At 47.0% G+C, this 16512-nt stretch overlaps 1 protein-coding gene across 2 annotated transcripts in view; it reads left to right on the forward strand.

The window, feature by feature from the left end:
- SMS (spermine synthase) overlaps positions 1 to 16512 on the forward strand; it is a gene marked incomplete at its 3' end in the record, with an annotated part of 45854 nt that overhangs the window by 15679 nt on the left and 13663 nt on the right. Inside the window, exons 2-7 of one of the 2 annotated variants that reach the window (XM_084259171.1) lie at positions 5541 to 5661; positions 8783 to 8876; positions 9389 to 9453; positions 13925 to 14100; positions 15185 to 15339; positions 16052 to 16141. In XM_084259171.1, coding sequence (XP_084115297.1) covers positions 5541 to 5661; positions 8783 to 8876; positions 9389 to 9453; positions 13925 to 14100; positions 15185 to 15339; positions 16052 to 16141 — 701 coding nt within the window. The remainder of the gene's footprint in view (positions 1 to 5540; positions 5662 to 8782; positions 8877 to 9388; positions 9454 to 13924; positions 14101 to 15184; positions 15340 to 16051; positions 16142 to 16512) is intronic. The other variant, XM_084259170.1, reaches the window with a different exon arrangement.

Raw genomic sequence — 16512 nt, forward strand, 5'->3', positions numbered from 1 at the left:
TTTCATTGGGAGAACAGTTGGACAGGAGGCAGTTTGAGCTGAATGTTGGGGTTCAGCCATCTGGAGCTGATGGGCAGAGTAAGAGGATGAGACTCCCCAGCAAAGCCTAGAAACACATCCCATTGGTCATGAGGTTGGGGGGTGGGTGGAGCTTAGGCTTCTCTCCCTGCCTCCCTTTTGGCCTTCCCTTCTGGTAGCAGGGCATTTAGTTTGGACCAGCCTATGAAGTTGATTCTTTTAAAACTGTTGCTCACACAGCAAGCAGGCAGTGGTCTGGAAACAGACATTGAGTTGTCAGGTGGACAAAAGGACATATTTTGCCCTGGTCTCTGTGTTTGTGACCACATTGGAAGACTCTGAAGGATGATACACAAGTTTCACATCATTCTTGCCTGGCCGGCTTTCTAAGAACTTTTGGCAAGTGTTTTACCAGCCTAATTCGCACCACCATTTCTGCTTAGAAGCCCGATGGTTATTAATCTCTTTTAACTTTTGAGTCTACTTTCAAATGTTGTGATATGTGGACACTGCTGACATTGCTGTCTGTGTTCCTAAGCTTGGCTGTGCTCTGACCCCAGGCTCATTTCTCCACGTGTTAGAGTGTCTAGTCATTCTCAGGGAACTCTGTTGCCCACTCTTCCTGTCTGCCTCTGGGCAGTTGGAGTATGGAGTCTTTTTTTTGATGGGGGTGAGGGGATAACCCTACTCAAATTTTTTTTAAAGATTTATTTATTTATACAAGAACCAGGGTACAGGCCAGATGTGCGGGAGGGTGAGAGGATTCACCAGAGACAGAATGGGGAACAGAACAGGCAGACTGATGAAATACACTGCTGAGGGGAGCAGCGGGCGAGACAGGAGAGGTCTGCCATGCCATGTGGGATTTTTTTTTTTTTTAAGATTTATTTATTTATTTATACAAGCACTGGGTACAGTCAGAAGCACGGGAGGGTGAGAGAATTCACCAGAGCCAGAGTGGGGAGCAGAGCAGGCAGAAGGACCAAAGTACACTGCTGAGAGGAGCAGCGGGCGGCAGGAGAGGTCTGTGTGCCATGTGGGACCCTCCTCTGGTGGCCAGGGAGCAGCCGGGGATCGAACCGACACCACCACGGAGGCTTCGGGAGGCTTCGGGCAGCTTCGCAACCCAGCGCTCAACCGCTGCGCCACCGGGGAGGCCCCCATGTGGGATTTTTGCAGGCCAGCTGGGATCGAACCCGTGCTGCAGAGGCTGCGGACAGCTTCACGGTGCGGCGCTCAACCACCTACGCCACCAGGGAGGCCCAACCCTACTCACATTTGTAGCCAGTATGACTGGAATTGCCAAAGTGCTGTGAGGGACAGACAGTCCTTCACACCGTATTGTCAGCTTCACTTGAGGGAACTTGATAGAAAGGAGGACATCTTGTTTGGACGTGTGTGTCATGTGCTTCTTACTAGACATACATGAAGGGAGAAGTTGGATATTAATTACAAAGTATCTTATGGGCATGTCATGGGTTACCTGTGGCTATGCTTAATATGGAGTTTGGACTTCATTCGGTCGAACATTTTCTATACCCTTTTGGTCATTAGTTTGGAGATAGTGGAGGGGGAATTGTTTTTCTTTTTTGTGTCTAATGGTTTAGATCAGTGGTTCTCAACTGAGGTGCCATAGAATTCCCCAGAAAGCTTTAAAAAACGCTTGATACCTGGGTCTCACCCCCAGATTTTTATTTAGTTGGTCTAAGATGTGGCATCCAAATTTGACATACTCCCCAGATACTGATTATAATGTGCAACTAGGAGTGAAAACCACTCATTTAGATATTCTGGAAACTGCAAAGATACAGTAATAAGGATGATCCATTTAGCTGAATAAAATAAATTTGCATTTATACACAGACATCGAGCACCTGAGAGCTAGTTGGCCAAGCAGGCCACCTTGTTAAGCTAAGTGAAGCTGAAGCTCATGTTTTCACCCTGATTCTGAAAAAAAAGGAGGGGGGGTGGGCACTGTTTCGGCTCCAGTGCCTCTTTCTGCAGCAGTGTGGATGACAAGGCTAGTCCCCAGGGCAGGAGGAAGGCAAATAGAAAAATGAAGTGGACACTTGGCAAAGTGGCACAGTCCCAGAATCCCAGCAGTGCTGACACTCAGTGCCCTCAGGGACTACGCAGTGGCGACGGCCAGGAAAGTTCTGCAGACCTGGTAGATTTCTACTGAGCCTGGCTGGAGCGTGTACGTCCAGAGTATAGAAATAAGGAACACTTCAAATTGGGCTCAAATTGGATTTCTTTTGTAATGTATTTTTCTTCAGTTTGAAACCTGGCTGGAGGGGCCTCCATTAGCTCGCCCAGTGCCTTCTGCTCATTGTGTTGGTTAGAAAGGGGGTGGGGGGGGGTTGCCATGCTGGGCTGGCTTGGCCAGCAGTCAAGGGCTTTGTGTGTAGCAGACAAAGACAACCCCTCTCCCTGGCCCAAGGGACGGAGTTTGCCCCAGCTCAGTCTTAGTGCTGAGGGGCCTCATTCACTGCAGAGCCTGGCCGGTGACGCGCAGGGTGGCCTTGTGTGGATTGTCCCCTTGCCAGCACGGGGGATTTGTGTTGTTTCGTAATGTGCTCGCAGTGCCCGTCTTGAGGCGATTTACCAGGAGTGATGATTTGTTTTATGCACTTCAAAACAGAAGATGTATTCTCTAGCCAAGGAGGGCTTGAATGATGACCCAGGGCCTTTCCTGTTGGGGTGATCTGTGGGGGCACACGTCCTTACCAGTGTACAGCTTGACCAGGTGGAGGCTGGGCCCCACCAGGCCTCATCAACAAACACAAACCAAAAAAATCAGTGTTTTTATCAAGGTCAAATCAGATTTTTTTTTTGGGGGGGGGGAGAAATTCCATCTTAAAATTATAGTTCTGGGGTTAAGGCTTCCCCCTTTTCATGCCCTGAAGCCAATGCCAGAATATAGCAAAGCCAGGCAGACGATTTTCTGCCAAGTGAGTCTCCAAAGCACACTTCTGCTGGGAGTGAGCCAGCTGCTAATGATACAGGGGGTCCCTGTGGTGTTGACTAGTGTGTGGTTGGCTTCTGCCTCCTCCATGTGGGGCTTTTTTGCAGAGGTGGTCTCAGTTCACTCGGGTTGCCCACCACTCGACTCTCTGGTGGCCCAGGGCCCCTGTGATTTTCAGCTGCTCGGCTTCCTCCTTCTTCTCTGTCCCTGGGGGAACCTCTTTTGTTGTTTTATGGAGGGGTTGCAGTCCCTTTGCTTTCTCGCATCTTCCTCCGTGACCTGCTTCTCTGTCCTCTGCTCTGGAGGTTTGGGAGTACTCTCTGTCATCAAGTTTTGTCTGAATGTTATGGTGAGTATCAGTTGTGCTGTCTAGCTACTCTGTGTTTGAGGATTCCAAAGATTTAAAACAAAGGGTTCAGGGCCAAGCACTCCCTCAAGGCCCCAGGTCTCGCAGTCTCCGCTGCCCAGTGCTCCTTGGCTTGTGGCTGTCATCACTCCAGCTACTGCCTCTGTTTTCTTGTCCCCTGCTACTCTTTTTCCCTGTGTCTGCTCACTTGTCTCTTCTAAGCACACCTGTCATTAGACTTATGACCTTCCTGGATAATCTGAGATGATCTCCTTTCTAGAGCCTTTTTGCTTGATGACAGCTGCAAAACCCCTTTTCTGAATAAGGGCATGCCTCCAGGTTCTGGGTGGTTGGACTTGCACATGCTTGCTTAAAGGGAGCCACCATTCCACCCACCACATGGAGGGTGGGGGACCCTTGTTTTTATTTTTTTTATTTTTAAAGATTTATTTATTTTTATACAAGAACTGGGGTACAGGCCAGATGCGCGGGAGGGTGAGAGGATTCACTGGAGACCGAGCAGGGAACAGAACAGGCAGATCTGCTGAAATACACTGCTGAAGGGAGCAGCGGGCAAGGCAGGAAAGGTCTGCTTTGCCATGTGGGACCCTCGCTGGCCGGCCAGGATCGAACCAGCACTGCAGAGGCTGCGGACAGCTTCACAGTGTGGCACTCAACTGCCTGCGCCACCAGGGAGACCCCCATTTTTATGTTTTTTAAAGATTATTCATGCATGCAAGAACTGGAGTACAGGCCAGATGTGCGGGAGAGTGAGAGGATTCACCGGAGACAGATCGGGGAACAGAACAGGCAGACTGACTGAAATACACTGCTGAGAGGAGCAGCGGGCAAGACAGGAGAGGTCTGCCGCGCCATGCGGGATTCTCACCAGCTGGCCAGGATCGAACCCACGCTGCAGAGGCTGTGGAGAGCTCCATAGCGTGGTACTCAACCGTCTGCGCCACCAGGGGAGGCCCCCCTTGTTTTTAAATGGCAACAAACTCACATTTCTTAAGGAAGTCTCTGCAGCCCCAGAATAAGACACACCTGTGGTCCAGCTGCACTGGGACCGCGGCGGCCTTTGTTCTCACTGTGCGCGGGAGGTCTTGGGGAGACAGTTCCCAGTGTCGCTGGAGATAGGCTTTGTGAAATGAAAGAGAAACCCTTAACTTACAGTGCAAGTTTTGGCATCACTTAGTCAATAGGAAGGGTTGCAGTGCCACTGTGGTCAGCTGCAAATCTTGGGTTCTTCCCTGGTCTGGGTTCAGGTCACAGGGATGTTTCCATGCGACTCTTGGCAGGTGCATTGTCCGGCCATGTGGGAAAAGCAGCAGCTTGTGGAGTGCAGCTGGGGCGGGTTTTGGCTCATTTTGGTTCTTCATCTTAACCCTTCTCAAGGAATGACTTTTGTAACTATAACTAGGAAAGAATAAATTGCATCTTGCCTTTTCTCTAATTATGCTAATGTTGGATGTTTTCGAAGATTCTGATTTCACGTGAACCGGCAAATGTTAATGCAGCTTCTAGAACCTCTGCTGGAGTCCTACCTGAGGACACCAGAGCGCCACCTTAAGGGGTGTGGGGGTCAGTGTGGGGGGGGTTTGACTTCTAGACTGAGGAGGGGATCACAGTGCCTAGTGGGTTTCTGTGGGTGCAAGGTTGTTCAGTACCTACCGTTGAGCAACATGTTACTGAGGCACCATTTATTCTTCACTGATAAAAGCAACCCATTGTTACTGTACAACACCTGGGCCTTCAAGCTGAAAGATTAGAAGTGATTGATAGTACCCATCACCAGAGGGTGGACAGCTTTCTACTAGTACTCTGGATCCTCATTAACTAGCCCTAAAGCAGACTGTCATTACATTTGCATTACTCTGACCTCTGGTTAGGCTGAACCTCTTGTCACGCCACCTCTAATTGGCTGAACCTCTTGTCACACCACCTCTAGTTGGCTGAACATCTTTTGACTCCTTGACAGAGTAGCCCGTGGTCAGACAGTCGTGTTCTTGTGTTGTGTGTTCTTGTATTGCCCGCTAATATCTTGAGGGTTTCCTTGTGGGGTTGAGAATGTAGCTCATGACAAGGCGTCAATGGCTCTGGTGACTGTTGAGATTCTTTTGTAAAGTTCAGTGCTTAAACTGCCGTGTTGACTTTCCTTCTAAACATGTTTTCATCCTAATCATCTTGCCTTCTTGCCCTGTTATCTAGCTGATGGAGAGACCATTCTGAAAGGCCTCCAGTCCATTTTCCAGGAGCAGGGCATGACAGAGTCAGTGCACACCTGGCAGGACCATGGCTACTTAGCAACCTACATAAACAAAAATGGCAGGTGAGTTGGTCTTAAGTGCACACTGAAGGGGGTGGGGTGGACAAAAGGTGGTGGTGGGGATGTTCAGGTATATATATATTTTTTCCCCCTTTAGCATTTTTTTGGGGAGGGGGCTAGAATTGAGTGCTTTTCGCTTCAACAGCACATTCGAATCACCTCGGAGAACTTTGCAGAATTTCCTGCTGGGGTACTCTCCCAGCGGTGGAGGCCACTGGGCATCAGTATTTCTCCAGATCCCCTCAGGTGATGGCACTGCGTGGTCAGAATCCAGAGCTTTGGGCAGCATAAGCCACTATTCAAGGCTGATTAAAACACAGATTCCTGGGCCCCACTCCAAGAGTTTCTTAAGTGGTAGGCTTGGCAGCACCTGAAATCGCATTTCCAATAAACTCACAGGGGATGCTGATACTTCTGGTTCACTGAGCATGAGTGCACAGTGCTGTCCCAGGGCTGAGTGCTTATCAGCTAATGCAGACCACAGTCAAAGGCTGGATAATAAGAAGATCCGATCCACAAGTAGCTCACCAGAAAGCTTAAGTGATCCAAGAATTCAAAGTTAGGGTTTTTCTTGTTCTTAATCTCTTTTTAAAAAAAGATTTATTTATTTATGCATACAAGAACTGGGGTGCAGGGCAGAGGTGCAGGGGGTTGAGAAGGCTCACCAGAGACAGAGTGGGGAGCAGAACAGGCAGGTCTACTGAAATCTACTGCTGAGGGGAGCAGTGGGAAGACAGGAGAGGTCTGCTGTGCCATGTGGGTTAGCTCCCTGGCTGGGATCAAACTCATATTGCAGTGGCTGGTGATAGCTTGATAGCGCTGTGTCTTTAGACTCTGTGCCACTAGGGAGACCCAGATGTTGGTTTTTTCCTTAAGATTATAGAGTATCTATAATCTTTACAGTCAATTTGTAGATGAAAATGAATGTGTTCTAAAAATAGGAAAAGAAAACCAAATTAAGAAATGACCAATAACAGAAGACACGAATGCACTGAGCTTTATGTATTATATCTAGGCTGGTTTAATATGCAAAGCCTAAGTTTCTTGGTATATTTGCACTGTGAATTTAGAATTGTGAATTGGATATATTTCATGGCTTTCAATCCCTTGCCCCAGTGTGTACAAGTGTTCCACGTATGTTCATTAATGTCCCGGTATTTCTGCCTCGTTTTTCATTTAAAGAAAAGATACCACCCTGCCACAGCCCTACAGAGGCCCAGAAGACAGTGCTGAGAGATGAGGGAAACTTGCTCCTGAGCCCACCACCCCTCCTGTTACTCTGTGCCTCAGTCTACACAGTCCACTCCTTTGGTAGTGATTGTTCCCTCTCCCGACGCCAGTCAGACTGCCCAACCTGGGAGTTGTATTAGCAACTACATAGCAAACCTCCGTATATATTTAGCAGACACCTCCACTGTATCTATACTACGTCAAAGATGAGCCCAAATCACCTCTATCTGCAAACCCTCCGCTGCATTCTGTCCTCCTCCATGCTTTGCCCAGTTAACGGCAGGTCTCTAGAAGTAACTGGAGAGGTCTGTGGCTGCCCTTGAGTCTGAGCTGTAGGTGCGTGCCCAGCTCCTCTGTGTCCTGGCCTCTGCCCCACCCTCTCTGCCTGTCTCTCACTGTCTGTGAGACCACAGGAAAGTGGACCATATCATTGTGGTCGGACGAAGCCTGTGTGGCCTAAAGGCCTCTGCAGTGAGCCCTGCCTCGTGTGCATGAGCAGTTTCTACCCTACACATCATTCCAGTTCTCCAGAGGCCTGAGAGTTCTTGCCTGAAGGGAGCTTTTGACGGACAAGAGGTGTTTGGAAGTTGCTTCTGAAAGCAGAGGAAATACAAGTCAACATGTTTAAAGACATTTCTACCTTGGTCTCCCTCTTCTTGTTCAGTAGCTGGAGCCCATCTCCAGGGTACCCATTCTAGAGGCTCAGTGGTTCCTCTCTCTCAGGGGGAAGGATTGCCACCCCACACCCCACTTCTAGTTAATGGCTCCTTGTGATGCTGAGGTCATGGTCCTGGGGCGCACCCAACTCTTTTCCTCCATTTTTCCTCTGACAACTTTTTGTCTTTCGTTCAGGTTTCACGTCCAGAGGTTAGTACTTGACCTTAGCTCCCAGCATTCTCTGTTCTGTGCCACTCTGCTGGGAGAACTCTCAGGACCACCCAGCGGTTAAGGGGCGCCATTTCTCTATCCTTCCTTCATGGGGCTCCTCTTTTTTGTGCTGCAGGAGGAGGGGGGATGATCAGCTCATTCAGTGTAGATGAGTGTTGGGGGTTCCTGAGCCTAAACTTGATTTTGACACCATGGAAGGGCTAAAGGTGAAAATACACTGGTTATATTGGTTTCGTCCAACCACGCTGCCTGTGTTCCTTGAACAAAATTTATCTTCTGATTCGGTATTTTTCAGCTGTTTTGTCAGCCATAATTTATAGTAAGGAATAGTTTTATATCATAACCCTGTATAGGCATGTCTGCTATGTACAATACAAATACACACATAAATCAAAATATCTTACTAACTCTTGTTGCTTGTAACACATTTATTTCATCCAAAAAAAGCTGGTGAGGTTCACTAGTTAGGGGTCAGAAAACCTTATATGCAAGGAACCACATAAGGTCGCATATTCTGTTTTTGTTTTTTTTTTTTTTTTTTTAACAATACTTAAAAAACGTAAAAACCATTTTTGGGGCTGCAGGCTGGAGGACATGGGTTGGCTGACCCTGCCCAAAATGAGTCGTGCTGCCACCTGCTGGCAGTCAGAAAACAGCCTCTAAGCTGAACTCCGTTCACTTGCCCTTTGCTGCCCTCTCTCCCCTGCCTGTGGGGCAGTGGTTACTAACCCTGGCAGCCTCACAGATTTGGGAGCCTTCTTAAAACTCAGATGCATGGAACTTGCTACTGAGTCACTTCTTAGGCGCTAGAACCTGTTTTATAAACCTTAGTTAGCTTTTGACTCTTCTCTAACTTATTGATTGTCCTTTTCCCAAAGAAAAGGCTCGAAACCGAAAACAAAAGGGGAAGAAGCAGCGATCTTTCTTTCTTGTTGGGTTGGCCTCTTACTTTCTTTTGAGTCCCAGGACACCACCACTAACCTTAAGATTTCCCTTTCCTTTGTAGCTTTGCCAACTTGAGAATATACCCACATGGATTGGTGTTGCTGGACCTTCAGAGCTACGAGGGTGACGCGCAAGGCAAAGAAGAAGTTGAAAGTGTTGGTTCCTCACTTTTAATTCCTCAAGTGTTAGAGGAGTGTAAAATGTGCTTAGTCGAAGAAGATTATCTTCATTTGATTACTGACTGACCGGTTAACTAGATTTAAGCTTTCCTCCCTCCAGATAAGTGATTCTAGAAGAAAACTAGCTCCTCCGTTGTGAGGATCCAGCTCTCGCCTTTCCCTTGACTGCTTGAGTACTCAGTACTGACTTGACTTTGCACGGGGGGAGCATAGCCTTTAACCAGGATGTCACCTTTACCGTATCCTTTAACCTTAGTGTCGGTAGCTGACACTGAGTTTTAGGTCAGGTCAGCACCGTGCAGACTAGCTGGTGTGGGGCCAGGCCGGGCCTGGAGGCTGTGCAGGGGTAGGGGCAGGACAGTGGACGTGGGTTTCTGCCAACACCTCAGTGCTCTAGTCAACACGGCCTCGACCTCGTGGCCTGTAACTGAGCCGTTTTTCCCCAGCTTATTCTATAAGCCCATTGATTTCTTTACTTTTCATTGCAGCTTTTGAACAGAGTAGAAGAAAGAATGAAAGAACTGAGTCAGGACATTGCTGGCCAAGTGAAGCGGTAAGGCCTCTCCTGAACGTCCTTTTATGTTTGCTTCAGTGGGGACGTGATCGGGGTGGTGGTGGCGTCCCTGGTGGTGTCTGCTTAAGACTGGAAAAGATCAAAGTCCACTTCTGCTTCTGGCAACTTGGTGGACTGAGCACTAGTGGGCTCCTCGCACCAAATGAGACAACGTAGAAGACACACAGATTGGCAAATGCTGAGTAAAGTGAAAGTAAGCCAGAAGGGGATGCAGAGTACGTCCAAGGAGCTGGACCTGGACAAAGCCACGGCCTGGGTGGGGCTGCCCCTTTCAGACAGGGTGTCAGGAACACCTCTCTCAGCCTCTGAAGAGAAAAGGTTGTCTCTGCTCAGTTCTGGTCCCCATACTAGAATTAAACCAGTTTAAGAGATCAATGACAAGATAGTGTGATCGAAAATTCACCTCAGAGCTTTCCTGTAAGAAGACATGGCCAGGTGCTAAGCATCGAGGCTCACCTGATGTAAAGCTACAGGAGGTTGCTGACTTCAAATGACGATGAAGACAGTTAACCTTTCCCTGTGTGGTAGTGTAGCCACCAATCACATGTGGCTATTTTTAAGGTAGGGTAATTAAGCCTTGGTCTCACCAGCATCGTGTCAATCACTAATGGCTAGTGCCTTTCATATTAGAGCAGATGTAGAACATTTCTGACACCACAGAAAGTTCTGTTGGAGAGTGCAGAGGTATTTGCCAGTGGTGTCGGGCGTTGAGAACCTTCCTTGATAGAAATAACAGTTTTGACATTTGTGGGAAGGGATAGAACCTTGGTAGGCCCTAGGAATTAAGAGTGGGAATTATGGATGCACAGCTAGTGATTCTCAGCAGTTTGCTCTTTCCCTTGCCTGGGTGGTTCCTTACCAGGCCCCTAGGGAGGCCTGGCCTTTGATCATAAAGGCAAATTCACAGATGCAGGCGCGGAGGGACTTTACCAAGGTCACTCCAACGTGGACCCAAGTGGCCAGAGCACAGATTGCTCTAGTTGATCACTTTCCAGAAGGGATATCCTTGTTGGCAAGAGCAAAGATGTTTTAAGTACTTCAAGGCACAGTACATAAAATCTGATCAGCTCTAGGGCAGATGTGAGATACACGATAGCTGGAAGGTTGTTTAACGTAGGGCAGGAAGCAGAACATGGCCCAGTGCAGGACTTGCCCGCTTCTGTGAAGTGTGCCAGAACACCCACATTTGTTTACCCCACCCACGCTCAGTTTAGGTGGCCCCAGCCTCTTCCCTTACCTTCAGAAATCACAGCCACCCCCACACCTCTTTCTGCAGTCCACCTTGTCCTGCTTGCAGTTTTCCTTATCTGTTCCCCCTTGAATTGAGCATTCTCTTGTGTTAAGTTGTCTTAACTCCATGATAATGTCACAGCAAAACACCTTTGATTTTGCTGGTCAGATTTTTATCGGGGTTACTTGGAGTGAGTAAATGGATGGGGAGTATATATGTGGGATTTGGCATTCGTGAGAAGTCTAGTTCACTTGGGTTTTTCGGTATAGAAGTTTGCTAAGTGAGAGTGGAATTGAGCTTTACATTTTCAACCCAATGCTGATCTGGTTTTTGCTTGTCATTGATTTTTGTGTCTTTTTATAAATTCAGGGTGGGAGGGGACAAGAAATTGGGAATAGTTTGAGTGTCACTTGGTATTGGCTCAAAAGAACAAAAATGGTACCACTTTTCTGGGGATTAAGATGGTTACCGAGTCAGCCTTTAGCAAATGTGCCAGCAACATGTGAAGATACCACCCCTTCACGGCCAGTGACTTAGCCATGAACTTTCAACTAAGTCATGGGATTTATTAGAAAATTACCCTTTGCAAAAGACAGGAGGAAAACAAGTTCACTTCAGATAGATTCTTTTTTTTTTAAAGAAAAATGAAAACATTTCTTGACTGTTTACAGTATACATGAGCCCCAGGATATGTGCCTGACTTTGGCAGAACCCAATTTCGATTTTCAGCAGAAAAGGATGAAGCAAGAGTCCCTGACACTCCCAGATTATCTCCTCTGCCTGTCGGGAGAATGCACTGTGTGCTAGGAGGGGTGCCTCATCGAGATGACTGGCTTCCCCTCCCGTGAGAGGCCCTTGTTCTATACCACCCTTTAAAAACCTTTGTGTTGCAGTTGAGGAGCGAGCTCCTTCCCTTAGCCAAGGCCCCATTGGCACACTTGAGAATGGGCATTGTTTTTTTCCAGTGGCCTGTGCACAGCTCAGTAGTTACCTGTCAAGGCTGGGGGCAGTTTCTTTTTTTTTTTTTTAAAAAGATTTATTTATTTATGTATACAAGAACTGGGGTGCAGGCCAGAAGTGTGGGGGGTGAAAGGATTTATCAGAGACAGAGTGGGGAGCAGAACAGGCAGATTGACTGAAATACACTGCTGAGGGGAGCAGCGGGCGAGTCAGGAGAGGTCTGCTGTGCCATGTAGGTTGCTCCCCGGCTGGGGATCGAACTCATGCTGCAGTGGCTGCGGATAACTTCATAGACTGCATCTTAGCCCTTGCGCCACCAGGGAGGTCCCTGGGGGCAGGTTCTTTCCCGGAGAGCCAGTGACTTGATGTGTCACCTTCATCCAATGTCACTCCACTCCGACCACCACCCATTGGGCAGGGGTGGAATAGGCTCTACTGCAGACCTATTGGCCTGCTCTTTGGGGGCTGCCCTGATTGGGGCCCCACATTCTGCCAGAAGAACTCGTCTGCCTTCTATTCCAGCAGCTTGAAAGATGAAGTGGTTATACCAGGAGCTGTTAGGATTGAACGAGAGTTTATGGGAATTTGCTTGGTAAATCTCAGTGCTTATTATGGATCCTAGTATTTCTTGATAGAAAACTGTTAACTTCGAACAGGTTCAGACCATACTCTTGGGAACAGGAGAGCAGGAAGGGGACTCAGCAGAGCAGGTCAGGGATGGTTACCTGGCCTTTTAAGTGTCTCTGGCTGCTTTACTGTCAACACCCCCGTGCTTGAGACATGAGACTTGCATGCAGTGGTTGTGTGTGCAACGTCCTCATTTTGTGTTCAGGTTGGATTTGCCAACCCTCTTTCTAGGTCTGTTTCCCCCTACTGTTTAGTGTCCTCTGCTGGTAGTTCCTAGTACATTCACCCTGTTAAAAAGACTGAGCATTTACCAAAGAATGGAAAGAGAAAATCATCCATTTGCAGCCAATCAAGTAATACTTGGTTCAGGAACAAATCTTTTTTTTTTTTTTAACATTTATTTGTTTATATAAGCACTGGGTACAGTCAGAAGCGTGGGAGGGTGAGAGAATTCACCAGAGCCAGAGCGGGGAACAGAGCAGGCAGAAGGACTGAAGTACACTACTGAGGGGAGCAGCGGGTGCGGCAGGAGAGGTCTGCGTGCCTTGTGGGGCCCTCGCCGGTGGCTGGATATAGAACCAGCACTGCAGAGGCTGCGGGCAGCTTCGCAGCACAGCGCTCAACTGCTGCGCCACCAGGAAGGCCCCAGGAACAAATCTTGCAGACATCAAAGGCACTGGTGTGCAGATTTGTTGGGGAACCAGGTTTGTTGGGCAACCCCCAACAGACTACTTAATGATTTCAAAGGGAAAAAGCGGCCCTTTGCACATGTAGTGATCCCATGGCATCTGATCTAACTGGGTAGTCATACTTGGCACCCAGTGGTAGGGCACACATGTTGGGCCTCGATGCGGTACCTGCCACTGTGTGACAGCCTGACTAATGAAAAGATCCTCAGGCAAACTTCATTTAAAAGTAGAACAGCTTGTAGGCATGGGACTAATTGGGAACACTTGAATGTGGATTCTGTGCTAGGTAGAGGCATTAGAGCCAAGCGGCAGTGTGCTTTTGTGCACCACCCTGAGCCATCTTGCCCAGGTATTTGGGAATGAAGTGTGATTGTGCCACTGGCCGTTTTCTTTAGCTCTTAGTTGAAAATTTAGGGCATTGCAGGAAGGTTTTTAAGAAAAGTAACTAATGTGGGCCTCCTTGGTGGCGCAAGGGGTTAAGATGCAACCTATGAAGCTGTTCACGGCCACTGCAGTGCGAGTTTGATCCCTGGCCAGCGAGCTACCCATATGGCACAGCAGACCTCTCCTGACTTGCCCGCTGTGCTGCTCCCCTCAGCAGTGTATTTCAGTCAATCTGCCTGTGTTGTTCCCCACTCTGTCTGGTAAATCCTCTCACCCACCCCACACCCCACACCTCTGGCCTGTACCCCAGTTCTTATATGCATAAATAAATAAATCTTTTCTTAAAAAAAAAGAAAAGAAAAGAAAAGTAACTGGTGTATGGCACTGGTGTCCGTGTACGGCCCTAAAAGCCAAGGCTCCAGGTAGGTCATGTACTGTTCAGGACTCAGTCTGGGTCATGTGGCTTTTGTGCCCTCTTGCTCCCAGGTCCATTTCTGAGCAGCCTCTCCATAAGCAACATTCTTCTAAGTCTCCTTCCTGTTTTTTTTTTTCCCTCCAGATTGCCACCCATAGTTCGTGGAGGGGCTATAGACAGATACTGGCCCACTGCTGATGGCCGCCTGGTTGAGTATGACATAGACGAAGTGGTATATGATGAAGACTCGCCATATCAGAACATCAAAATCCTGCACTCGAAGCAATTTGGGAATATTCTCATCCTTAGTGGGGATGTCAGTAAGTATTCCATTGATACCCCAATGACTTAACAAAGTGATGACATATTATAGTGCTTTCCTGATAAATATTCCTGTAGTGGATTTCACCAAGTGTATCTTTGGCACAGCAGTTTTTTTTTTTTGAAATGAACATTTGCATCTTTAACCTGTGGATTTTCTGGGCCTTCATTTTTTTTTTTTTTTTTAATAATTTTTTTTTTTTAAGACTTATTTATTTATTTATTTATTTATATATACAAGCACTGGGTACAGTCAGAAGCGCGGGAGGGTGAGAGAATTCACCAGAGCCAGAGCGGGGAGCAGAGCAGGCAGAAGGACCGAAGTACACTGCTGAGGGGAGCAGCGGGCGGCAGGAGAGGTCTGCGCGCCATGTGGGACCCTCCTCCGGTGGCTGGGGAGCAGCCGGGAACCGAACCGGCGCTGCAGAGGCTGCTGGCAGCTTCACAACCCAGCGTTCAACCGCTGCGCCACCGGGGAGGCCCTGGGCCTTCATGTTTTATAGTGGAGGCCTGAAAGCTTTGTCTTAACATTACTTTTTCTTAATTTCTTAATTATTTGGAGTGGTTTATGGATTTTTTGGATGATATATTAAGAAGGAAATATAATTGCTTATTTTTTTAAGAAAAATTTTTGTTGTGGAAAATTTCAAACCTGGGATGAAAAAATAATATGATGAAACAATGTCTATTTACCCTCAAGCACCAGCCATTATCAAGCCCTCGGCAATCTTGTTTTCTCTGAACTCTGGTCTACTTTCTCACTCATTTTGAAGCAATTCTCAAAGTCCTGTTACTTTATCTGGAAAGATGTATTTGCTTTCAATTTCTGAGCATAGTAGAATATTTGCAAGAATGACTTTTCCCCACTGATTATGTGTGTGTGTAAATAATAATAGGTTTTGGATCAGTAGGGTTGATAAAAATTCTGCAAACCAAAAACAAAACAAAACAAAACAAAACAACTTTGCACATTGTTAAAAGTTTTTAAAGAATTTTGGGGTAGATTCTAGTACTTTCTACCAAGTCAGGTAGTGTGTGGGTTTGGGTTGACTCACCATTTTTGGATCTCTTTCTCCTCCCTAGATTTGGCAGAGAGTGATTTGGCGTATACACGGGCCATCATGGGCAGTGGCAAAGAAGATTACACTGGCAAAGATGTTCTGATTCTGGGAGGTGGAGATGGGGGCATATTATGTGAAATAGTCAAACTGAAACCAAAGATGGTCACGATGGTAGAGATATCCTTTGTCTGCAAGAGACGCTCTGTGGGCTGCTTTTGTTTTCTTCCTCTTCAGTCTGAAGACTATTGTTTTTGTTTTTTTTAAGATTTGTTTTTTATTTACACAATAGCTGGGGTACGGGCCACGGGCGCGGGAGGGTGAGAGGATTCACCAGAGACAGAGTGGGGAGAACAGGTAGAGGACCAAAGTACACTGCTGAGGGGAGCAGCGGGCGCGACAGGAGAGATCTGCCACACCATGTGGGAATCTCCCTGGCCAGCTGGGAATCAAACCCGTGCCGCAGAGGGTGCAGACAGCTTCACAGCGCTGCACTCAACCTACTGCGCCACCAGGGAGGCCCTGAAGACTCTAGGCGAGGCATATGTTATGAAAACTTCCTTCAGCAAACACTGAGTTTAGTACCTATCAGTAGCCTTTCTCTGTGACCACCAACAAGGAAACAGAGAATCTACTTGAAAATTAAAAGTACAAGTGACTTGGGCACAGCACGGGTTTGGTGTCTTCTCTTCAGCAGTTGCTGAAAACTGATTCCTCTTGAGTGTCATTGGTGCAAGAAAACATTCTCATTAAAAAAAAAAAAAATCTTGTGATGGCCCAATGAATATTCTAAAACTTGTTTGTGTTAACCTTTCATTTAAAGTATTACGGTTTCAGAATTCTTTGGTTGCATCTAGATTCACAATAAGTTTCTCCTTAACCTCTTGGGAACATTGACCAAATGGTGATTGATGGATGTAAGAAATACATGCGAAAAACGTGTGGCGATGTCTTAGACAATCTTAAAGGAGACTGCTATCAGGTAATTGTTTTCCACATAATTTTCTGTTTAAGTCCACTGATAATATAATTAATGTTATTCATGGGAATTATACCTTGAAAACAGCTTTTTAATGATTAAGTATAATTAGTATAATTAAGAAAATCCTAAGTATAGTTAAGAAAATAAATAGATCTTCTTGTAAGGGAGGAAAATTAATTTTCACTCTACTCGTTCTTGACTGAGACCCTGTAAGAAGAGAGATTAGCAAGAGAAAACCATTTTATTAACATGCATGTTATTAACATGTATGCTTCATATCTACATGGGAGATCTTCAGGGAAAAATGGTAACAACTCAGAGGTAGACATAGAATTTAGGCTCAACTAATATCTTACTAGGAAAAGTGGATG

Source organism: Talpa europaea, assembly GCF_964194135.1.
Source record: "Talpa europaea genome assembly, chromosome: X".
Classification (NCBI taxonomy): Eukaryota; Metazoa; Chordata; class Mammalia; order Eulipotyphla; family Talpidae; genus Talpa; species Talpa europaea.